This window comes from Accipiter gentilis, chromosome 3 (assembly GCF_929443795.1).
Source record: "Accipiter gentilis chromosome 3, bAccGen1.1, whole genome shotgun sequence".
NCBI classification, from domain to species: domain Eukaryota; kingdom Metazoa; phylum Chordata; class Aves; order Accipitriformes; family Accipitridae; genus Astur; species Astur gentilis.
This window is the reverse complement of record NC_064882.1, coordinates 23,580,364-23,606,706: the sequence shown is the minus strand read 5'-3', so window position 1 is coordinate 23,606,706 and position 26,343 is coordinate 23,580,364. Positions and strand designations below refer to the sequence as shown.

General features: G+C 39.3%; 1 protein-coding gene across 3 annotated transcripts in view; it reads left to right on the top strand.

Moving 5' to 3' along the window:
- NWD2 (NACHT and WD repeat domain containing 2) overlaps window positions 1-20,613 on the top strand; it is a 57,627-nt gene extending 37,014 nt beyond the window's left edge. For all 3 annotated transcript variants that reach the window (XM_049794979.1, XM_049794988.1, XM_049794998.1), the window contains 4 exons: window positions 10,405-10,608; window positions 12,405-12,549; window positions 12,851-13,440; window positions 15,045-20,613. In XM_049794979.1, coding sequence (XP_049650936.1) covers window positions 10,405-10,608; window positions 12,405-12,549; window positions 12,851-13,440; window positions 15,045-18,980 — 4,875 coding nt within the window. In that variant the 3' untranslated portion in view covers window positions 18,981-20,613. The remainder of the gene's footprint in view (window positions 1-10,404; window positions 10,609-12,404; window positions 12,550-12,850; window positions 13,441-15,044) is intronic.
- Window positions 20,614-26,343: the final 5,730 nt, after the last annotated feature.

The window sequence follows — 26,343 nt, the reverse complement described above, 5'->3', positions numbered from 1 at the left end:
AGGTTATTGACTGAATTCTGGGCTGGGTGCTAAAGTCTTTTATTAAACCTAGCCCTTATAGTTTGTTTTTCTATCCAGCTCCACTATTACAAAGTGTTACGGGACCTGTCAGAGAGTTGACAGGAATCTGGACTGCAGTAGGAGTTACCTGCAAGGTCCTGAGCTTTATGTGAGAGGAAAAAAATACATGCCTATAAGGAAATCTCCCACCCAACTTCAAAAAAAGAGCAAAGTGAGAGTCATATATTTGTTTGGAGGAGAATCAGAGTGAGTGAGCAGCTCAAATCTATAGCCAGAGGTAGGCAAAATCTTCTCCACTCCTTCCTCTACCCTACCTTTATTCACCGACCTCTTTCCTAATGTTATTCTTTTCAACTCACCTGCACCCATGCTTAGGGAAATCAAAGACCCAGCAATGAGAAACGGTGAAGGAAAAGGCAACAAAATGAACTGGTTGCTTCACAGTCATGTAGAAGACAGGAGAAAGAGTGTGGAGGAAGAAGACCATTGATACTTTCACAGCCAGGAGAAAGGAGAGTTCTGATGAAGCAACGTGTATCAGGGAAGTAGGTCATACATTTCTTCTGAGAAAGCACATTCACTCTGCATGATAGACCGTTAGCTTTTACCCACTATGTCCTGAGAAATTACTTATCATTGTTTCATATCTCCCTACCACTAGGGAAAAGCTTTGAGATTTAAAAATATTGCACTGCGGGTGAAGTTCAGAGTTGAGGGAATTGGTTCATTTACAACTGGATTAGGCTGCTCTCTTTAATTTTCTGAAAGGCAGGTTAAGCATCAAGTAACTCCACCATCATTTTCTTCATACACTTTATGTCAGGAACATTAGTCACAGCAAAAGACTTAAGCACTTGCACCTCATCCTTCCAGTCCCAATTACAGACAGTTTTCTTACAAGGTAGCTCAACAGCCCTTTTTTGTTCTTCAAGGAACTGAAACCAATACCCGTATCAGGTTTATGAAATACCTATAGCCCCCCAGTGTACTTCAGAAGCACCCTCAGAGAAAAAAGGAAGAGTGAAATTAGGGTATGGCTCTATGAAACAACACACAGCAATGTTTCTCAAGCCAAGGAACATAAATGCATATCCAGGCAGGTGGGAAAAAAAAAAATAAATCTAGTTCTCAGCATAGAAATGTCTTTATTATATCTTCAGATTTCTACTCACTTCAAAAATTTCAATTAAAAATTATATTTCTTATTTTATGTTTTGTATGGTCAGCTGAAGTTCTAAAACTAAATCTATTTACCCATAAGCTTCAACCAAAGGATTGAGGTATGGACAGTATTATTATCACCTAAGTATGGAGAAAAATAAAATGAAAATGTTTGATACTGCCCAATGGTATCATTTTTCCCTTAAAAACTAAATAGGACAAACAATGTAAAGCAACAGTCCCATCCCTGCTGATATATAAATACGCAAGATCCTTTGCATATCAACACTCGAAATAGAAATGCTTATTTTGCAAGCTATCATTAGCCTCATTTTATAGATAGGCAATCTGAGGCAGTGGCAAAAGCATCAGGAAGTTACCAGTTTCCATACTGAGATGAAGCAAAAGTGGAAAGAAGATTTAAGAGTTCTGCAGCAGCTCTAATGTTCTGTCTGCTAAGTTGCACTGCCTTACAACTGTTGGCAGTGGAAGAATGTGCTGTTCTGAAGGCACTTTGACCTGTACATCCTAGAAATCACAGATTACGACTTTTTTGGCCTTTTTTCCACATTTTTCTTTTCTAATGGAAGTCTTTTTGGGAGACTTAATTACAATACAACATAACTTTTGTACTTTGATCACTACCATGAATAGGCAAGAAAAGCAGTGAAATGTATTTAATTGAATATTCTCTCTGCGCATGTATCAGGAGGCCCTCACACTGTACGCATTGCAGTTAGAAGGAGAACGGGGAGTAGAAGCAGCTGTTTTCAAGACATCTCTTGGGCACCAGCCACTCTGAAACTCCAGCTTCCTAAAACTTGGTTTAGATGAAGTGCCTTACTACAGCTTTCTCCATCTTGGTTTCAGTTGTTCACATCAGTTCAGTTTAATGGATTGGAATTTACCCTAACAAGCAGTTAACATATATACTCCATTGAGATTTTTAATTAATTCATATATTTGTTTTTCTTCCTACTGAAATCATTAGGGCATTGAAAATAAATTTAAGTAAATATACTTTTCTAGTTTCAGTTCAGATGATTCATTGTTGTTTAGCCATTAGCATTTGTGGTTTGATTTTGAGAAGAATTGGCTATTGTTGCCTTAAGGAATAAAAAAAATATATATATATAGGACATTATTTTCTGTTTGTTTCTGATAGTAAATTCTCAGTTTCAATTCAAATCATGTTTATTTCTCAGAAACAAGGTTCCAGCTAATCCTGTTATTTTGTTGTTTTGGTATTTTTTTTCTCCCCAAAAGTGTCTCTGGCTGTGCCTGAACATCTTATATCACATAAGTAATTTCTATAGGATACTGTTACAATAGAGTTATAATCTACTGGCAACAAACCAAAAAGACCTATAGTTGTACTAAATTTCTTTGAATGGGATATTAAATAAAAGGCCCTTAGAAATCGGTATCCTGACCATTTGTTCCAGATTTTGAAGACCTGATTTACCTGTGTACTTGGTTATGTCAGTTAAGCCCACATTTCTGCAGACCAGGAGGGTAAATACACCTACATGTTACAAATTCTGCGTGCCTTGCCTGACCTGAACATGCCACCTAGGCAGGTTTGCACATGTAAATGCACTGTGTTAGCACATCCAAATTCAATATGAAAGACAGGGCATAGAATGTAGCTAATATACATATAAAAAGTAAGGTTTGAAAACAATGGAGCATTTCTTGTAGTTATGCTGAAGTGATTCTGTCTTCAAACATACATATATATCAAATGAAAGAAATTGATGGGTATTATCATCTGATTATAATGAGTATGCTTTTTAGACAAAACATTTCTAAGAAATCTGAGGTCTTTTAAAACTGAAGATAAATAGATATTTCAATCTTTCACTTGTATTTTTCTTTATGTGTCTTTTTTGTCTATAGCAGTCTGGTGTATTACTGAGTAACATACTTTTTATTGGCTAATAGATATATTAACATCGCAGTAAGCAGTAGTGCAAAAAACACATCTCTCTGAGTAAAATGGCTATTTGACTGAAATGTATGGCTTTAAAGAGGAAAAAAGTTTTTATTTCATAAGAAAGATTTAACTACAAGAGGAAGGAAGCCTCAAAGTGCAGGCTGAGGAAGCAGAGTTAGATCTCTCTAAACCCAGGACTCACAGAAGACAGTGAAGAGCAAGTGACCACAGGAGAGACAGGGATCCAGAGGACTGACTTTGTATCCCTTGATTAGGGGACTCACACAGACTGTGGAAAGATTTATGTTAATTAACATTCCGTTACTTATACAAAGCAGGAGCTTTGACACGTTACTCTTACCCCACCATTGATGCCCAGAAGCCTGATGAGTAGGTTACATACCTGGTGTCCACAGATTTGTCCTTCTTCCAGTTCAGGAGAGATTGTGAAACAGGCCTCTTGCTCCACGAGTGAGCTCCCTCGTTACCTGCCTTGCTTTAGATTATGACCCACTAGCTACAGCCTGCTCCTCACCGGTTTTCTGCCCATGGCCTCCTGGTGAGGTGTGGCGCAAGTTTCTACCAGACTGCAATCCATAGTTCCTCTGAAGATGGTAGAAGGACACTTCTGGGACATCAGTGGGAGCAGCATTTCCCAACCCTTGACTACAGATGAACAACATAACATCCCAAGGCATTTTAACAGCACTTAAGTCCCTATAAGTCAAGCAGTTGCTGAAGATCCACTTGGTGCATCTCAGTGGCACTTGAATGCTGATGTTGGGTCCCTGCAGGCAATTTTCAGCCCAGAGCATGAAGCATTCACTGCACCTTCCATAATGTGAGATACTCTCTTTCCCCTAATGGAGTTGTTCTAGTTTGAATAAGTGATCTCAGTTTAAGCTTACATTAATTTAGCTGGCTGAAATGAGTCACTCAGGACCTAATTCATGAGTGGGCAAGGCTTTCCTCCTTTAGTAGAGAGCAGTTTCTGTAAGAAGGACAGGGCTGAGAATTAGGAACAACAATTTCCACTACCCAGTTATAGCTAACTACTGCATACCTGTCACAGCTCTAAATCCCTGTCCAGGCTTAATTCCCTGCACCTACTTCCTGTGTCAAATGGGGACAAAAATACTTCCTAATCCCTCATGGATCTTGCAAAAACAAATCATTTAAGAGGTGCTTAGATCTGGACGCACAGAGGTATCTTAGGTTAAAAAATTAATTGTAGTTAGATTTAATTCCTTCAAAGATGATTTCTTGAATGCTTATTCTTCACAAAGTTGGCCATCCAGGACTGCTCTGAGAAGAGGCAGAGAAGACATATTTATGCGCTTCAGTGTCACATGTGGAACTTCACAAAGACCAGAAGTAGAAGTGGAAGGACTGATCCCATGAAGTCCAGCAAAAGATCATTAGATCAGATCATTCACCAGCTACAAAACTGTATTTTCAATTAATCTGAAGCTTTCTGTGTTGGCAAAACAGCAAAAAAAAATTTTGCTTTTAAGTTGACAAATACCTGAAATCACTTCACAAAACATTACAGATCTGACTTTTCAAATGACTTGGTTTGCAGATGTTAACAAATAATTTTTTTTAAAAGGAAACAGATTAATGAAACCAATCAGTAATGAATATAACTTGCTGTTATTTGACAGCCTGTTTTTATTAAAATTACCACTAAATATCTTAGATGGAATTAAATATATCTAAAATTTCAACTTGTTTTGTATTAATAAAAGGTATGATATGATGGTTGATGAACATTTTAGTGATGATGTCTGAACTAATTACATGAGATGCACTACGAATCCATCATATCAAGATCAAATCCAAATCTGATTAGTTTCCTCCTTTTGGTCATTGTTATGACTGTGCCTAGAACTTTAATATCTTTCCACACCAAGATCAGAAGGAAAAATATTTCCCATCTGGATCTAAACAGTAATTTTTTAATCTTCACTTAATAGTAACTTCAGCCTCAGGCTCAACAAAGCTAACAAGACTACTGCTGAGATTGCTCTGTGTTAATTCTATGAAGTTTTGTTAGGTACAAATGGTTGCTGAGGGTTTTATACGTGTTTGCCAGCCTGGTAACTTTAAACAGTTCAATTAACATCAGTCTAATGAATCTTTAATTTGGTGGTTTACTATTAAAGGAAAATGACTCATCAGGTGGGAGATTTTGATTCACGAGTCTGCATATAAAACTGTCTCTTGGTACTGACCATAGCGTAAACATTACTGTTCCCTTTAAAAATAATTTCCTATAATACTCATCAAAGTGCTGCAATGTTGTTATCACAAATTGAAGTTTTACATTATTAGAGTACTGTGATTTTTTTCATAAAGGTCTGAAATAACAGTATTATTTGCAGACTTAGTATGAAACATGACGATTGTGAGAAATTATATTTTCTTTCAATTGTGTTGCTCCATTTTTCTTCATTTTTCTGTGAAGCAATTTGCATTTACTTGAATGTATAGGGAATATGGAAGGAGGCGGCAGGGGGAGGGAGGGGCAGATATTCCAGAGGCTGCTGCTAGCCTCTGGCACAGATGCACTTCAGACACTGAAGCCCCTGGAGGAAAAGTGCAATTCAGAGCTGCTCATTTAGGCCTCTAAAGGTTTGAGTGTTTTTGTGATACCCTGATAGACTACACTTTTACAGCCAGATACAAATTTAACCATAACAACACCAAAAGAGTGGAGGGAAGGTGGCTGTTCCCTGGTACCAGCTAGAAGGAGATACTTCCAAGCCTCACCTCTGTGTCAAAACATGGGAAGATGCAGTTTTCACAGCCTGTGCATGCAAATGCACCCATCCTAAGGCTGTCATGTATCCTTACAAACAAATAGTTTATTAAGATTCCAGCAAACACATATAGTCTGTTTATAGTCCTTAGTCTTTATTATTATTAATATTATTATTATTATTAGTGACCACTGTTAATGGAAAACATGCAGTGTATCTGGAGGAAGGTGTGTTTAGGTGAAGAACTGTTCCCCAGGAACCTGGTGTCTTTATGTGACGTAACCCAGCATTAGAGCATCAGTCTCTCAGTAGAGAACAGCTACATTTACTCAGCATTCCTCCTGCTTCTAGCATTGGGGCATGATATCACAGTCCTTTAGAAAAACAGTGTCAGTTATTTTTGTCCTCTCCAGAAAAATGAAAAGAAATTGTGTTTCAATACCTCAGTTACACAGCCAGTGAAACTGGGCTGTAGGTTGAGGCTAGTCTGGAGTTATCAGAAAGCACAGGAATGACTCCTTTAAGAGTTTTCTACCACATGAAAGTTTTTACCAGAATATTTTTCAAATGGCTACACAGAGTCAGGTACTAATACCAGAACCTCAGCTAACTTCTGCTGGGGCACTAAGAGGAACACAGCTGCAGTGCAGTGCCTGGGATTGCACTGCTCTAAATGATAGACCTGCTCTGCACAGTATATATGATTTGCTGGTTCTCCTTGTGTAACCAATTCCCTTCTTCATTCCAGTGCTGCTCTTTTTATTCCCTATCCTGTTGCTATTTCTATTTCTCTTCATTTACTTGTCAATTCTACTGTATTAGAACATCAAAGACACTAATTCATTTAATTGCCTTTCTAAATGCACATATTCGCCAAGTAGATGCCACAGGTACCCTCAGAATCTCTGTTCAGCTGCTCCTTAACTTTGCTTTAACAGCACAAATGCCTAAGTTTTGGCTAAAACATGGAGTTCTTGCTCACACCAGCCACATGAAGCAGTATTCCTGAGTTAAACACAGCCAAGTTTCAGAGTTATGCTCTAAGCCTGGCCAACTCATGCAGCTTGTATGAAGGACTTCTACCACAATCCCTACAGTAGTTGTCTGGTGTGCAGTGGGCACAGTTACAGACCGGTCGGCACCATGCTGCCTGTCGTTCCCTGAGCAGTTCTCAGGGAAAAAATACGTGGCAGTGGGGTGCTGGCATAGCCTCTGCAGCTTCCTTTTTGGCATACTCTACTTTTTAAGTTCTAAAACTAAATGTTTTAGCACATTTAGATCCTTGCATGATGTTCAGCTGATGTGTTCCTTTCTTGGTACAGCTGTTAGCTTCAGGCTCTCCTGAACACTAGATGTCAACTAGAACAAGCTAGACTCAGTTTTCAGTGTGCAGTGCAATGTATATTCACTCAGACTTCTCTTTCCTCCACACTTCCTTATTCCTTTTACTCCTAGCACTATGCATGTGTCATCTTTTAAGATTAACCTTAAAACTTCTCCGTAAACCACAATCAAACAAGAAGAGAAATTCCTGAAAGCAAAATGATAGAAGGCTTATTTCGTTGTTTATTAAGTCTTATGGGTGCTCACTGCCATCATCCCAAATGGAGGACACTCTTTTGTCTGTGTGGTTCCTCTTCTATGTATGTCTATTCTTCCGTCAACTAATGCTAGACTTTTAGCAAAATATTAGCAATGCCATCGATAGCACCAAGGTACACCATGATAAATGTATGTCTTCCACTGTTTAATATTCATTTTAAAAAAATGCAAAGGCTTGCAAATAGTGTTTGCATAGGCCTCCATTTTATTTAAAAACTCATGATACAGTCATCCACAGTGATTCTAGTATTCAGATCACATCAGTGTTCTTTCTTATTGTGTTTTGCTCTAGTAGCCAGGAGGATGATCCCTAATACAGGATTATTTACATAATGTCTGTTGCAATGACAGATAAGATACAAGAAAAAAAAATCCGTCTTTTCCTTTTAAAGTACTGCCTTTTGTTATTTACCTATAGTACAGTAGAGAAAGAACAGCACAAACTGTACCAGAGAAGCAGAAAAGTACACAGAATAATTCCAAAACAAATTTAGTTGATTAAATGTAGTACATTAAAGTGAGACATTTTAATGTTGACATTTTAGTATTATTAATGAAGGGCCCAGCTATTGGTCTTTGCTTGGGCAACTGTCTATTGAATCCACTGGACTTAAATTCAGAAAAAGTGTAGCCTAATGAATTTCAAGTAATAACTGCTACACAAGGTAATTGCAAAATTTGCATAGCAAAGCTCCTCTGAGAGAAATTTATGAGATTTCTACATCAATCTGAATGTGCAAAGGCTTGCAATTCAGCATTATATGAGTTATTAACCTCACTTGAATAAAGAAGGAAAATAATATTATATTTTGTTCAACCTCTGCAGCTTCAGAATTCAAAAATTATAGGGCTCTATGAATAGATCAGAACAGCAAAAACTTAGTAATTTTCCCTGGTTATCTCATTATGTGGAGCAACGTAGCTCACTCTCTGAGGGGAGCTACTAGTTAGAATGATCACTTAGAAAAAATAAATTCACATAATAAAAATACTGGATCATTTCATTAAAATTATTATTTAATTCTAGTTACTGAACACATGTGTTCCTTTCTCCTGACTCCTTGATGTGCACCCTGAATGAAGCTGCTGTGGGATATGAATGGGCAGTCAGGCAAACCCCTCTTTCTCCTATTGGAGTAGCTTCTTGAAGCACTTGGGTGCTAGGGCTTGTCAGAGACTGAAACCTGGACTATATGAACTATCACAATCCCTACATTCCTTCATTTCTCCTAAGCAGTGGACAGACATTGGCTTGCTCCTGTCCACCAGCTCTTTGTCAGTATTCCTCTGTTGGAGGATGCCAACCACGTGCTGTCAGAGCCAGCTCTGCAGTTCATGTGAGCTCTTCCTAATCGGCTCCAGGCAAAAATCAGCCAGGTTAGTTTACACAATGCGAACTGTGGTCTGAGCTAACTGAGCTGGTTTTGCCTGAAAGAGGTTGGGAAGTGTTCATGTGCACTGCTCTGGCATCTGTGCTCTGAGGCTACGGCATCTAGCATGGTGAACCGCTTGAGTACCTTCAGCCAACACAACTGGATTCAGAAAAGGGGTCTGCAGCTTCACACTTTTATAATCAGTGAAGCAGGCTTCATCATCATCAGTTATTGATTTTCAGGGTTTAGTTACAGCTGGAAAAGTTTAAAACAGCTTCTCATTATGATGAGTGCTTTAAAAATAATGAATATTCAGATTTTTATTATTTACAAACAAGGTTATTTAAATTTTTAGGGTACTACTGTATTTGTATTAGCATTACTTTACGAAGAGATCTTTCTGATTCAAACCAAGGTGCTGATACTGTTGGTTCCTCTCCACATTAAGTACTCCTTCTCATTAACACAAAATCTTTACTGAATACATTTAAATGAGGAAAGAAATAAAAAATCCTACTTAAAAGGAAGTGAGAGTTCTCACTGACTTCTGTGGACCAAGATTTGAATGCAGAATTAAGCTGATGATCGCAAATTTGAAAAATTTTGTCGAAAGAAGGAATGGCCTGCAACTCTATCTTCTATAAAAGTTTTCCCAATCCTTTTTTTTATAAATATTTATGGACAGCAAACTAGGGAAAGAAATTTAAAAAAAATGTATTCAGAGCATTGCAACCAATATTTTAATCCTCAGTTTTGAAGGTGAAAAATCTCTTGTGCCACAGTTTAAGAACTGAATTCCACAAACCCTTGCCTGTATACCAAATACATGCATCTAAGTACTAAAATTTCTCTTTGGCATTTGATCAAACCTGTTTTCCCTTGCCCCACTGTTCATTTGTGGACAGCTACCGGGGCAAAGACTTTGAACATTTTTGCAACAAGGGAATATGAGACAGCAAAGCAGCTTGTGGTTCTGCAACATTGATTGTTGGTATTGCTGGTATAAACCACATATTTAAAAATTCTAATATGAGCTGTGCATAACCTCATGGATTTTCATCAAACAGAATATAAAATCTTCTGTTCCATTTCTGTGGAAAATAAGAATAAAGCCAAGAGGTAAAGAATCCAGAGACGCATCCTTATGCTTAGTCCAGAGAAAAGGATTTCCACATTCGCATTTGGATGTGAGATTAATGCCAACCTGTGACTAATGGGAATCAATAATACACAAGTCAATACTGTGCTAAGAAAGTATGTTTAGTATTTCTTAATTTCTTTTTTTGAATGCCTTTGTAGTTTTATTACCAGTTAATAATAAGAAAGACAATGCATCTACTTGAAATTTTACCAAGTCATCATAGTAGCATGCAGCTCAGTACAGTACTCTCAACAGTACTTCATCTTACACTGTATCTGTTTCCCTTCCTAGTAATTTCAAAGTCATGAAACTATTACCACACTGATTTTTATGAAATTCAGCTCCCAAGGAGGGATTTTACATAACTAAAAAGAAAAATTTAATCCCTACTTTTCTGCAAATACACAGGGCCTATTGGGAGAGAAGTACGGGAACATCCGAATACCAGGGGAGGTTGAGTCAGCAGAATTTGAAATGATCCTGGATGCCGCTGTAGAGGCCAAGCTAGAGACAAGGATTTTAGAAGAGTGGTACTGCAGGGATGAGAATGCAGTGCCACCAGCATATTACCTCAGACCAAAATCTGAAATGCTGAAGAACTACCAGAATACGGTAAGTCATAGTCGCCTTCTTACAAAATTCTTCTCTATCATTTACAGTGGTGGGTAGTCACCAGGGCCAGGCACTTGCTGCTGTCTCTGAATTAGCTTCTACAGCCCTGTGCACACCTGAGCAACTGGTGCTGTGATGCTCCTTTCCTATACGTGGTGAAGGGAGCAGCTGCGAAACACCAAGGAACATGACTCGTCATGACTCCTGCGCTGATGTGCTCTCTGATAACAGCTAGAGAAAGTGGATTGTGGTCATTCATGACCTGTTGGGGCTAGTGGAATGGTTGTACAGATTTCTCTTCCCTTCCCTGACATTGGAATAGGGAGAGCTGAGGCTCTCCTGCCCTGGTATTGTGCTTTTGCTAGATTTCAATGAGTGGGATTTGCAGAGGAAATACACATTTTCCCTTATATCCCCATACAAGAAAGCTCTTTAACAGTCAAACAAGTGCTTAGTGCTGTGCCAAGTCAGATCTCATACTTTTAACTTACTAACTGTATTCTAACAGAAGATTTTTGAACACTGTTAATTATCATTTTTAAAATAGGCATTTGTCTTCGATGACAATAAAAACTGTATATTACCCAGGGCTCACTTCTACCCTTCTGCACATCCAATATACCCAAGGACAGATTTCAGTGTATCAAAAATGAAGTCCTTAACAGAGTATTCACTTCATTTTGAGTGCATACTGTATTATACAAGAAAATGAAATTAAACCATTATACTGCATTCACTTATTGTGTAGCAGAATTTTTTCTCTGTCCCATGAAAAAACATTGAAAACATGAAAAACATAGACATGGAAAGAGTTTGAATGAGTTGAAGCCAGTATAATATGACTAATTCTTAACTATTGATCACAAGGAAGAAAGCAAGTTTTGTAACTTTGCATTGTTTTGCTAGTGCCTACAGTATCTCTTTGAATAAAGCTTGGCTTTTTTGTTATTAGAACTTTGCACCTTTCCTCAAGCTACTGATACACAGAAGTAAGTAAAACGATGTTCATAACTTAAAGCTAACATGGAGTTATATCTCAAACTTAAAGTAATAAAATATACACAGCTCTGAAAGTGTCAAGAAAGAGTTGCTAGGGAGCTTATCCTGGAGGCTGTTCTTCTTCCTATTACACCCTCCAGGAAAACTGGAGACCCCTTAAACACTTCACCTGCAGTAAGTAATGCAGCAGTGACTACCAGCTGCCCTACAAAAACCGCCATCATGGCATCTGTGACATACCATCTGAAAGGAGTAGTGAATTTATATTAGAGTCTCTCTTTGATGACAGGAAGATTACTGTTACTATGGCAATGAATGAACGAAAGTAATGTCAGATATAATCCCATATTTTTCAAATATGGTAGCTAATATGAGGTGCTTAGTTACAGGTACCAGGAACCTCATTTTCAGTTTTGAGATCCAAGTTTAAATTATTATTATTATTATTTCTCATTAAAGGAGCGATAGTTTTAGCAGTATTACTGCAGGTTTATCATCGTTATTTCAGGCTTGGTTCTCAAAACCCTCTTTCTATAAACGTGTTACTGGTCCTATTCTTGAAAAATATTGCATTAGCTGCCTATAGTAGGAATTCAGAAAATACTCTAGCTAACATAATTCTAAAGTGGAATACATTATGATTATCTGTGGTAAAAAAGTTGAACTCTTATTTATTTTTTTTTAGTGCATGTGTTTTTCTGTTACCACATTATTTATGACTTCGAATATTAGACTTTTACTTTCTGAAGTTGTAGATGTGTGTATTACAGCTGTTTAACTATGGATATTTTTAAAAGATGGAATCTTCTTCAAACTCTATGAATGAGAACAAATGGCAAGATGTATCAGAAGAGATTAAGAAGATTTTTAAGACTGCTGTGAAATTGCTGTATGAGAAAGGAAAAATGAAACACAGCCAAGCAAAGAGATATCTTTCCTCTGGTAAAGTTCAGACTATTTCTATATATTAATTTATTATCTTTTCTATCAACCTTTCCACAAACATGGAAATATATTTCTGTTGGCATTTCTCATGTAATTGAAGAGAAAAAAAAATGTTCATTGGGCTTGTTTGAGACCAAAACCCATACAAAAGCATCCAGAGTTTTTTCTGTGCTTTTTCTGTTTTTTACAGAAAACAGATGCAATCATTTAAGAGTCTGCATGTTGGAAGTGGGGGATGTTCTTGAACTGTTTATAGAGAAAAGATAACAGAGACTCTGTGTTCTCTTTTCATCCTCAGCTATTGAAGATGAACTTGATTTTGCCTTGGGTAAACAAACACCAGCTTTCCTAAAGAAGTGTGTTTGCTACATTCGGAAAATTGCCAACATTGAGCGTTTTGTTAAAATTCCAGAGATGGGAAAATACATGGATGTGGTACATACAGCTGGGAAGTTTCTACGAGATCCCGAAGCCCATGAGAAACTGATCAAGCTCAGGGATGAATTCATTCCTACCATTGTCGCATCATCCAATCTGAGAGTGTACACGTCCGTCACTCACTGTGACATGAAACTGGGCTACTCCCAAGAAGTGGAGAACCATTACATTGAAGGACTTGGTAAACAGTTCTATGAAGACATGATTGACATAATCCAAGCAACAGTGCAGCAGAATTTTGACACCGAGACAGACTTGCTGTATGATGAAGTTCTTCAACACTCATCGCTATGTAAAACATACTCCACTTTTTATGAATACAGATGTGAGGCATTAAACATAGTTCACAAGTATGTTCTACCTAGCAAAATAGGACATATTAACCCTCTTATCATATACGGAGGACCATGCACCGGGAAGACTCTTTTATTAGCCGAAGTGGCGAAGAAGGTACATAAATATTTTACATAAATACAGTGATGTTAGGAGCGTTAGTGTGTAAGGGCCAACTTAGTTTTCATTCTTCCTTTTGTCAACAGATCTGATATCAGCCCTCAATATGTAGAATAAAAATAATAAAAAGTATATTCTGCATATTATTGTAAACATAATCAGAAAAAGACTTACTTTTCAATAATAACGTGTCTGTATCATGTGCTTAGCCAAAACAAAAGTACCTAATAGGAATCAATATATTTTTTAATTAACAACATGTATTTTAGAAGAATCTCTTTCCTTCTTGTTCCACTGAGGTCCTATGAATATGGAACCATCTAAATATCGTATGCTGGTTTTAGTCTTATTCACAAATATGTCTTTCCAAGTCACGCCGTCTTATGTTCTCATCAGAAATTATTCCAGAATTAGTCTGATACACTTTTTGGAAATACACTTGCTACAAATCTATCTGTAATAACCTGCAAAAATACCTGTACTCATTTATGTGACATACACCATTTAAATCATTGAGCTGAGTACTACAGGGAAATGAGTGAAACACTTTGTGCAAGGCAGGACCAGATGCAGAAAAAGACCAAGCTGGCATCTCTAAGCCTAATTCTCCAGCTGGGAGTCACAACTTTGATTTCCCTGCAGGGTGCTCAGAGAATTTACCACAGTGGGCTGGGAAACAGCCATATCAGCCAGAATGAAATGGAGAAGGGAACAATAATGTTTAAAATCCCATATCTTTCCCAAATGTGGCTTCCTATAGATTAATATAAGTTGTGTATATGAAATTGGGATTTGCAACTCAAGATCCCATTTCAGATCTGAGTACGTAAGTTAACCTAGGGACTCTGGTTACGCTTTTCTCTTAAAATATTCTGTAATAACTTAAAGTGAGGTGAAAAGACTTAGCAAGTAAGAGAACTGAGTGTGTTACCCTGCACAGACTGAGGGGATTTAAAGCCACATTCTTCACTTGCTTAGAATATGCTAACCAAAAAAACAGCAAGAGATACTTTTTACCCCTTGTGGCAGTGCATAAGAGCAAAAGTCACTGGCACACCAAGACAGAGTGTACTTCTGTGGTCCAGGAATTAAAGTAACCTGCTAGTAAAGAGCAATCTGTACTCTGATCCCTGTCGTCTAAAACTGTCAGGGTGTGCATTTATACTCAGCTGAGAATCAATGTTAAACAAGTTTAGGTGGCAAGCTGGTCTGCCTGGCCAAGGATGACATTGCTTAGTGTCTAAGGAAGTTTATTAATAAGAGAATCTACTTACTGACTTTCAGAAGTGAGACACAGATTTTGCAAAGTGTACCCTGGGATTTATGGACTACATTCTACTCAAGTCCCCTTAGACATAAGCCTTTTTGTGGATCTGGGTCTTAGTGTTTTGGGATATTACCTGTGCTAAACAAAGATGACATATGATACAAATTTCATTCAGTGCACATAAATCAAACCAGCCTTGAACTCTGCCAGTGAAAGCATTTCCATTCAACCAGTAACATTTAAAAATGTTTATTTATATATAGGCAATCACTATTTATAAAATCTCTTATTCTGCTTCATTTAGATATTAACTGAATTATGCTCTATATTCTAGTCCTATTCCTGGCTGCAAGAAGAGATGGGACCAGAGTCTGACCCTGTCGTAGTTATAAGATTTTTGGGATCCACGGAAACAAGTACAGATCTGAAGAATATACTTCAAAGCATTTGTGAACAACTAGCAGTCAACTATCGTTGCCTCGTACAAAGTTACCCAAAAAAGATTCATGACCTTCGGGACTTGTTCATCAATCTCTTGAATGAGTCTTCATTCCATAGGCCGCTGGTGATAATATTTGATGCCCTAGAACAGCTAACAGATAGTGATGATGGTAGGAAGCTCTGGTGGCTTCCCATTCACCTTCCACGTTCAGTACGGATAATTTTGTCAACACTGCCAAACAAGCATGGGATCCTGCAAAAACTGAGGTGCCTTATTCATGACGAAGACAACTACATTGAACTGACTGCAAGGGATAGAAAGATGTGTAGCCAAGTACTGAAACATCAGCTGCTGCGAGTTAAAAGAAAAGTAACATCAGGGCAACAAATCTACGTCAATGAAGCATTCTCCAAGTGCACACTGCCTATGTTTGTGAACTTAACCTTCAGAGAGGTCAGGAACTGGAGATCTCACAAAGATGTGGATGAGTCCTCCCTCTGTGTCACTGTCCATGAAAGCATAGAGCAGTTGTTTTGGTCACTAGAAAACAAGTGCGGATCCAGACTATTGTCAAGAGCACTTGGCTACATCACTATGTCCAAATCTGGCCTGAGTGAAATGGAACTGGAAGATATTTTAGCCCTTGACAACAGTGTTATGTACGAACTGAGTGAGAGTGTCAGAGAAAGTAACCCACTGAGAATTCCATATATATACATTGCAAGGCTTAAGGAGGGCTTACAGGGGTACTTGATAGAGCGACAAGTGAAAAATGTGACACTTCTTCTTTGGGCAAATAGGCACTTGCAACTAATTGCCCAGAAATTGTACCTGCACAATGAAGAAGATTTACACGAAATGCACACAGTCATGGCAGAGTATTTCCTTGGTGTTTGGTCAGGTGGACGAAGAAAACCTTTTTACAGCAACAACCAATATCTGAATGGTTGTCCTGACCATGACAGTAGAGGCCTGAATGAGGATGAAAAGCATTGCATGGATCAGACTGCTTTTGACAGGCAGGCACCTGATCAGCCATGGGTCTTTCAGTGTAATCCATTAGAGCCTGATATCTTCTTTATCAATCACAGAAAAATGACAGAACTTATTCATCACTTGACAAGGTGTGGAAGAACAGATGATCTTCTGTACGGAGTCATTATGAACTTCAGCTGGCTGTACACTATGATTAGAATAGGGCAGTTTGATAAAGCACTTTCTGACATAGAACTGGCTTATACCTACTCGCAAGAAAAGGAGCTGAAATTTCTGGCCAGTACCCTCCGCAGTATAAAGTTTAAAGTAGTAAAATACCCAGGTTCGCTCTCTGCTGAATTGCAGCAGAGGCTTCTCCCAGTAGTAAGTTCATTGCCCAAACTGAGACATCTCCTCTTAGAATGTGACAAGGATGGACCCAAGTATTGCTCTATCGTCCCTTTGCATTCCTCCATGGATGTGACTTACAGCCCCGAGCGCCTGCCGCTGTCATCCAGCTGCATGCACGTCACTGAGATTTTGCCTACTTTTAATCCCAGCACAATTATTGCTGCTTTAGAAAATGGCTCCATCAGCACTTGGGATGTAGAGACCCGCCAGTTACTGAGGCAGATTACAACAGCTCCATCTGTTATCTTAGGGATGAAGCTTACTAGTGATGAAAAGTATCTTGTAGTGGCTACAACGAAAAACACTCTCTTGATATACGATAACATAAATTCCTGTCTTCTGTCTGAGGTGGAAATTAAGGGGTCAAAACATTGTGGAATTGCAGGGGGCTCCAGTTTTATAAACGGATTTACGTTATCAGTCAACCATGCGCTTGCTTGGCTGGAGGCCAGCAAAGACGTTACTGTAATAGATCTGCTTTATGGCTGGCCTCTCTATCACTTCCACTGCTGGTATGAAGTGACCTGTGTGCAGTGTTCTCCAGATGGAGTTTATGCGTTCTGTGGACAGTACTTGAACACCACGACCATTTTTCACTTGGGCAGCGGAGAGAAGCTGGCCACCGTGACCTCTGAATTTTCTGGTGGATTTGTGAAATTCCTTCTCATTCTGGACACAGCCCAAGAAATGGTGATGGTGGACAATGAGGGTAGCCTCTCTGTTTGGAATACAGAGGAAATCACAAATCCCCAGCTTACGGATGACTTTGACTGTAGGAGAGAAGACAGTGAAGTTGTCAGCATTGAGCTTTCTGAAGACCAAAGTGCAATTTTAATTTGTAAGGCTCTCAGCATTGAACTTCTTGACACTCATGTGTGGAAGGTGGCTGAAAAGTTTAGAGCTAAACACAATGAGCGCTTTATCTCTGCCGTGTTGTCCAAAAATGGCAACTGTATAATTGCTTCAATGGAAAATACCTCAGCCATTTTTGTTTGGAGAAGAGATACAGGACAGTGTATGGCAAGCTTACAGGAAATCTCAGGAACTATAGTCAGGCTAATTAAATCAAATCATCATAACATGCTGCTATCCTTATCCACCAGTGGTGTCCTTTCTATTTGGGATATAGACATCATAACTGCTATGTCCAATATTGACAAATCTGGCAAGCCTATCCAAAGACTGGTGTTGCCAGCCAGAGGCGAATTAATATACACATTGGATGGATCAGATTCTGTCCATAAGTGGAACTTCAGCACTGGCTTTATTGAAGCTGTGTTCAAGCATGAAGGTATTGTTGAAAACTGCGTGCTGACCTCTTCTGGAGAGATAATGGTTACATCAGATGATAAATGCAGCCAGTATGTATGGCACACGGTTAGTGGTGAAAATATCTTTCGCATTAATGGACAAAAAATCTCAGAGCTAATGATTACTCACAATGATCAATTTGTAGTCTCTCTCTGCGAGCAAAATGCATCCAGAGTTTGGCGACTGGCTACAGGACATAGGGTTTGCAATATTTTAGTTGCCTTACAGAACGCATTTATAACAACTGCAAATACATTCGTAGTTGGAATGGCGAAGAATAAAGTGTTGGCAGTGAGTCTCTGGACAGGCAGTATAACCAAGAAGTTTTGCTGTGATGATGGTGCAAGCATTGTCGATATTAAGCTGATACCAGACTGCCCAGATATTATAGTATTTATAACATCTACTGAAACTGTGAACATCTGGAGCCTAACAGAGGAAGTCATCTGCAGACGCGTACAATTGCCTACCAATTTCTTAAAAATTTTGGAAGACTTTGAAATATCTCCAAACGGGAAGCTAGGAATTATAACCCGTGGTGATGAGAACATCAATGTGCTTGATTTATACAGCGGAAAACTTCGTGTGGTTCATGCTCCGGGTATCATCTGGCGGCAGAGGCTGTCTCGTGATGGCCGCTATCTTGTGTACATCTGTTTTCGCAGTGAAGAAGATGATGATAATGGTGCAGTCTCTAGCTTAATTGTAATGAGGCTAGCGGATGGCAAAAACATCGGTGCCTGTTCTCTTTATAAAACTCCCACTTTTCTTGCACTCTCACAGAGACATTTAAATATTATTATTGGATTTGATGACGGAAGTATAGGTACTTACACTGTAGTGGATCGAGTCGATGCTGCACTGAAAATCAAAATTGCTACTTCAAACAGCCGTCAGATTTTCAACAACACAACACAAGTGATTAGGCCAAAATGTCACAATTATAGCTTCAAAGCGACTGCAGACTGCATTTGGAGGGAATCAACAGAAGTATTTGCAAGGGATAGTCCCATTACAGTTACAGAGCCTGAGGTGAGTGAAGCAACACCAACCAAAAAACACAACTATTGCTATGAGAAAGTGTGCTCAGCCATAGATTGCAGAGGACACAGTTTTGCTCCTGACAACTGAGTAACCATCTGGACAAGCTTATCTGAATAATAGTATACATGCATAGATTTGTCTTCTGAATTCACCTAAAAACCAGTGCATTTCTTGGAAGACAGACAGAAACAGCAGAGGGCAGACCAACTGTTTTTTTCCTCAACAAATATTCTTACATTTATGTAAACATAAAAGCAAACATAAAGCAAATGGGCTGCAGGGTTTTTTAAATTTCGGAATACAAGGTTCAGTCCAGGATTTCACCAGGGCCTTGATTAAAAATTTCTAGCAATACTATCAAAATTGTTATGCTATTACAGAAGTTAGGCGATCTTATCTGGGATTGACAAACTGTTTTAAGTAGAACTAAAGCTCCACAGGATCAGTGAGAAGAGTCAGACCACTATTTTATATACCAAGCCGCCTAGATGGGTCTATAGCTAACAGCCAACTTTATACCCACTTGCAAAAATGTGTTTTTCTGCTTGATGGTGCAATGACAAGATGTCACCTGCCAACCTGGAACACTTGATACATTCCATCATCATTTAAAAAATACCTACTTCTTTTTTTTTTTTAATTGGGATTAATCTTTGGGTTGAAAGTAGTAGGTGCCAGTCAGCTCCAAACATGTCAGTGTGTGAGGTGATAAGTATTTCTTCACCTCGATGAATGGACTGAAAGATTTTTCTTTTTAAATGCATGCAGGGATTTCAGGTTTCTCTATTGTGATAAAAATGATAAAAACCTAGGTCATAAAAGGAATATAGGGTTTGGGGTTTTATTTCTGGTTTGGGAAATTTTTTCGTCTTCACCGTGTGTATTAGTACAGGTCGTAATGAAAACTTTTTCTAACAGAAAGGGTGTTACAGATGACCAGTTAAATACATTAATTTCTTTATGTTAAAAGGTTGCTATCCATTTTGTTGTAAGAAAGTCTAACGTATCTCCTCTGTCCCCAAAGTAATCTTAATAGAAATCTTTCAGACATGCCATGTATTAATCTTGATAATATTTGCCTTACTATCATTTCTGTTCTTTCCCATAATCAATACAGATCAGATGACCAAACACTCTGGGATTGCTTGTGTACGTGCTGAAGTATTCCACTAAATGTAAAAGCTGTCCAAAGGTCCTTTACTGGTCCAGTTTGCCATGGGTTTTTCTTACTTCCACATACTTACAAGCTTCACTTTCTGCTTTAGAACTGTTCTGCGCCTTTTGTACAGTTTTACCAGTTTCAAGGCAGAAATTGTGAAATAATGACAACTGCTTTAAAAAAAATTACGTTTTGCCCAAGTAAAAAAAAATACTGGACAATATCTGAAAGGATCATAATTTTCCCTCCCTACATATATTAAAGATGGCACACCTGTGGAAATATTTTCAAATTATTTAAACAAAACAATTTTATTTTTAAAATCAGAACTCCATGCCACAAATTTCCAAGAAATGAATGCTAAGCTAGAACTTAACGTAGTGTGTGAATGTTCAGTGTACAAGCCAATGTAGTATATTAAGTGACTTGAATGATTTTTCCTAACTTGTTTGCAACTAATAGATCATATTGAATGTTTTTATGTAAACTTTGTATTGTTGGGAAAACCTACCCAATCAGAGATTTATATTTTCATAAATGTCAAATTTAGTTAAATTTTGTTACAGAGTTGTTAAATTAGAAATCTATTGCAGTCTTCAAACAATATACAGTCTTGTGTATGCATTGTTTGTACTAATAAACTATGGAAAAACAGATTGTGTGTGTCTGTTAATTTCAGGGAAATTTCACTCTGGCAGAGGGACACAAGGGGTTTGCAGCTCCCATTAGTCTGTATTTAAATATTTTTATTGGCTATATTTGTAAGGAAAAATTCTAATATTTTTCCCACTTTGGTTAACAAATCAAGCATTCAAAAAACAATGAGATTCACCCAAAAAAAAGCATGCTTAGGTGCTGCTTATAACTAGATTGCATACTGCCAGTGTGCCAAGTCAACAAACACGAAGGCTTGTGTAACCTACCCAGAAGAAAGCACAGAAAAGAGAGGAGCGCCTGAAATCCCACTCCACTTCAGACTTGTGGAGCTATCGGAAGGGGCTCTGGGATCCACGCCTCCCGGGATCCTGTCCTGAAGGTAAGCAACTTCCACCTTCTTTCAAACAGTGGGCATGACTCAACGCATTTCAGCCTTGAACTCCTTGTGCATAACATGCATAATGTTGGAAAGTTAGTTCCTTCGTTATCTTGGAAGAGTAAAAATACATCTCCTATCTGCCAGGAGAGTGGCTAACTTTGTAGTAAAGGAGTATAACATAGAAACAAAGCAAAACACAGAAACAGAGAAATGTTCTTCCTTTTTGGGAAGCACTACCAGAACCCAGCTGGTCCCAGCTCAGCTGAGGGGCTTATCAATAGAGTACCCAGAGACTTGTTCCTTTTGTTTTCTGGCTCAATGAACTTTGTGGTCTTCTGCACAGTGGCACGGCTTCTTGTGGCAGGAGATAGTCCCCAGCAAAACAGAGGATTGGCCTAAAAGTGAGAGCAGCCTTCCCTTCATCTTGAGCCAAAGAAGGAATTGATTTTAGGCCTTGTCCAGTTGGTCAAAGCAATAGGCTGACATGTGAAAGCAGTGATGCTGTATATAAAAAGGCAAGGGTGTTCTTGTCCTGCTTTGAACTTTAGTCTTTTATGTTCTAACCAAGGACAGTCAGAGTGGGGCAGCACTACTATTTTTTTAATCGTAAAACAATGAGAAAGATGAACATGAACATGACTCCTAATCCACTTAGGCCTTTCAGCCAAGTATTGGGTTCCTAATCTCATTCAAGGATGCTGTTTTAAGTCCTGTCCCTCCTCATAATTTATCTATGCCTTAATACATAAACTATCTCATTCAGCTTTCCAGCTTTCTGAATCTATTTCTCAGGGGGTCAGACTCCTCACACTGAGCCTAAGCAGCAGACACAGGTTTCGGAATGGCATTAGGCTACTCAGTGTCCTAATACTTGGAACTGCAAGAGTGAGGACTCCACAGCCCCTCACAAATCTGTCCCTAAGTACATCTATGCAGTGGTACAGGGACAAAGTAGTTTCTCTAATAATGAGCCATCCAAATGCCAAGTGCTGTTCTTTCCCTACATAGGAATAGAGCACTTTCTACTTTCTTTTAAGGAGCACTATTTGCATATCTAGAACAAAGCTTTCATTTATTCTTTATCTAAAGTGCATCAATAAACAGGCTCAGATGGGGTCCATATTTTCTGATACAGAAGATTCTAGGAATAGCCTGTAGCTGTAAGAAAGCTTTAGAGGGGAATTAGCCGGAAATTCTTTGGCACACAGAGGTAAGCCGGAGGTCAGATAGAAAAAATATTTTTATCAGTCATTTCCTTTGCACCATAGCTGGGGAATGCACAGCCTGTGACTTCATTTCATACGGCCTGTGGCCATTTGAGTTTTTTCACATTATTATCAGATAACATCAAAATGTGAGTTAACATGTAGCCTGGAAAAGGCATTCAGAAAGCATTCAGGTTTGAGTGGTCCCCCAGCCGTGATTTCTCCATGCTGCATGCTCAAGCCCTGTACATAAACCTGTGGAAACAGAATTTTTAGCCAACTAGCAAAGGGAATTTAAAGCAAAAATCCATTGCTAAAATGGCATTCATATGCAGGGGGAACTATTTCAGCCCCAGATCAGCTTAAAATCCTGAGATTTTGCCCTTTGTCAAAAACTTCTTACGTGTGTCTGTATGATACATCATAAAATGGGTCCTTTGGGTCATTACCATTAGGCTATTAGCAACAGTCTGCATTGTTTTATTTTGTTGATTAAGGTTTAAAAAATACCTGTTTTAACATAAATATTAAGACTGCAAATTCTGAAATCTATTTTTATTTCTTCTAATTATAAAACCAAAGGCATCTTACTTTTTCACACATTATTTTTTATGTAACCATAAAATTATTATGGAATCATCCAAGTGTGGACTAGGGTCTTTGGATAGTTTTAGCTATCAAGGATTTGTTATTAAGAATCATTATCAAGCATTTATGCTACAAATATGACCTACTTCAAAGTTCTTGTATGCTGTTAAGGATGTTACTCAGTATCTCTTCCTGGAACACCACATCACTGCAGGGAGAGTAATGAGCTGCATTCTTTCCCATAGTTTAACTTTCCAGCCTGGTCACTGAACACCATTCCTTGCATATTGGAGGTAGTCTCCTGACTTACATGATGTGAAGTGATGCTCTCAGTGTGGGTCTAAATCATAGTCTCAATTCTCAACAGGGAGGTCAAAGGCTGAAGGAATAGTCATCATGAGCCTTCCCTGGGAGGGATGAGGCATTTTATCATGTGCTTCACCAGAAGGGGCAGTTTACACCACCATCTGTCTGTGAGAAAGGGTTTCACTATTGAGGACCAGCTACACAGTGCTAAATTCACTTGAAAACACAGGCCAAATAACCAGAAGAGTGTGAGGGAACTTTCTCCTAAGATGTCCAGTCCAGCAGAACATGCTCTTAAAATCACAAGTGGTTCCCAAAGTGACTGTCAAAATCTGCCCCTAGCAAGCTCTTCTCCTTGCCTCCACTACTCCATCATCCTAGGCCCACCCTGCTCCTGCTTACCAGGGTGGGTGATGCTCCCATCCAAACTCAGCAAAGCCCCTGACATGTTCCCAGCCATGGTACACTCTCCATGTGCAGCGCCTACCCTTTTGGCAGCACACCAGTCACCTCTCCAGCCTCAGCATGGAATATACAAATGCAGATTTAAGGTATGTTCACATGTTCCTGCTGTCACAGCTTTCACCACACAATGCTGCCACACCAGCACAGGCCTCACTTTTACATAGCATGTAACAGAGATAAATAAAATCATCTTCCCACTTACATGCCACAGCTCTGACTCCACATGCATTTCAGTGCATGTGAGAAAGCCTCTAGACTAAAATAGATCTATTTCAACTGAAATACACACACTTGCAAGGTGAGAGATGAAGCAAAAATCTGGACATGCTGTAGCACAGTTGAAAACAGAACATCCAAAAAGCAACAGGATAGTTTGCTGCCATTTGTCTCCATTACTCCATTGCCTGTTAGTAAATTTCCCAGCACTTCCCACTGTAGTATCATGTTGACAGTAGTATCTGAATTTACAAAGTTAACCTTTTGGGCTGTAATTTTTCAGGGCAGACTTCTATCTCAGCAGGAACATTCTCCAAAAAGCCTCAACCAAAAGAGTCAACTAAGATACAAAAATGAGATTAGAGAAAGAGGATTTCTGCAGCTGGAATGCCTCAACTACTTTTCCTTTGGAAAAATGTTGTCGCACCCATGTTTTTGAACAAGGACTACGGATTGGTGAGACAAGTGATCATTTCCTGCTGGACACATCTGTGAAAACCTGATCAAATGATCAGCCTGAAAAGATCCCAGCAGTTTGCACATATTCATAGAAACGTTAGGTTTCAGGAACAGTGCTATAGGAGTGCAGCTTGGGACTGCAGGGGCTGCGGCAGAACTTCTCTACTACTGCAGAAATACTGGGTGTGGGTTCGAGAAACCGCAAGAGTGAATAATCTGTGGAACGCCAAATATACAGTAGCCCTGAAAAGGCTCTGATGAGGAGGCCCGGTACCAGGAGAAATGGGGAGGCAGCCTCCCCAAGGTCACTTCCAGTGGCCTCCTGGCCTACAGCACAGCTTTTTGACCAGGATGTTTCTCAGGCTATTAGCCCAGCTCATTAGCCCAACCGCCATGAGGGTAATGGCAAAATACCACCGGACGCAGAGCTGGCCCACGGGGGCTGGCTTCAGCTTGGCAGGGCTGTAAGCCGGGTACGCAGAACGCACTGTGCACAGGTCTGTGCACAGCATCATGCTCCGTGGTGCAGAGGTAGCCCCTAGCTGTTTCCATCTCCCGCCTTCCTCACCTCCTCTACAACTTGGGGTTATGTTAGCCTGACAATTCTTTACTCACTGACCAGAAAGCCTTTGGGAGAGTTTAGTGAAGGTTTTGTAAGAAGACATTCCCTGACTTTCGAAGTCAGCTAACACTAAAAGCTTGCAGGAGAAAAAAAAAATTAAATCTCCCAAAGAGCTGTTGCAGAGCTTTGCGGTTTGCTAGCTCACAGACTGTAAACGGTATTTGGCCTTTACATTATGACATAGCTCTCTGCTTAAAATAAGCATATCCAAAGCAGCTTTTATTAATTTTTGCTGGCATCCGATGCTTCAGCCTCGAGTACGCAGCTCCGCAGAGGGCGGCTGGGGCCAGGTGGCGCAGCTGAGTCCCTGCTCCCGGGCACGGGGACCGGCCTGCTCTCAGCCCACTGCTGAAATGAGTTTGAACAGTCTCATCTTTAGCTCACTGCAGCGCATACGAGGGGAAGCACAACAGGGCAAACCCAGCCAGCTGCTGAAGTGGGATTTTAGGAGGATACTTCCCATGAGAAAGGCAAGCAGGACTCCAGCACAGTCCTTCCCCAGGGAAGGCAAGGATGCAGCCCGCATCAGGCAGGGAGGCAACCCTAAATCCACATTATTTTGGGTGAGAACAGCACACCTATTTGTACAGCAGCTGAACCTCATGTAACTGCTTCCATGAGGCTTAACACCACAAACAAACAAACAAACAAAGGATTTAGTAAAATGCTTTGTTAGCGCTGCTTTGGACCCTCCAGCTGTGACACATGCAGTTAGGTGATGCAATGTTAGTGCCAGTTTTTTCCAGGAGGTTTGTTGTTGTTTTTTTTACAGTTTCCAGGCACATCAATATATGTTAAACATTACAGCAGGGAAACACCTGACCCAGCTGCTTGCAGATACTGCTTAAATTAAATCTCTCCTCCTGCACAGGGAACACTCTCCTAACTGGATTACGGGCGCAGAACATCTTTCATATCACTTTTGGAAACACCATACTCAAACCAAAATGATTCCAGGAAAGTCAGCAAGTTTCACAGGTAAATGTGATGCTATGCCTGCAAATATACCTTAGAGCAGAGTTCCTCCATAGAGCATCACCCAAAACAGTGGGGATTAAATGTCACTGCTAGGCAAAACTACCTGATGTAACAGAGGAACTTTCTGCCAAATCCCTCCAGCCAGCGCTGTTTGTGACATGGGGAAATTTAATTTTACAAATATGAAAATGACATCATTCATACACTCACAGGCTCAGACTTTGTTGTGGTTGTTGTAAGCAACTGTCCCGGAGGAAAAGGAATTATTTGGCACATGTTCTTCCTCTTCTCCTTTTTCTAATCCTGACCAGAAAACAGTGAGCTCTATCAGGTTTTTATCCAGCTTGCAGGTAAAGGGTTACGGATTCTAGGAAGTATTAAATGCAAACTTTAAAGGATTTTATTTTCATCTAGAG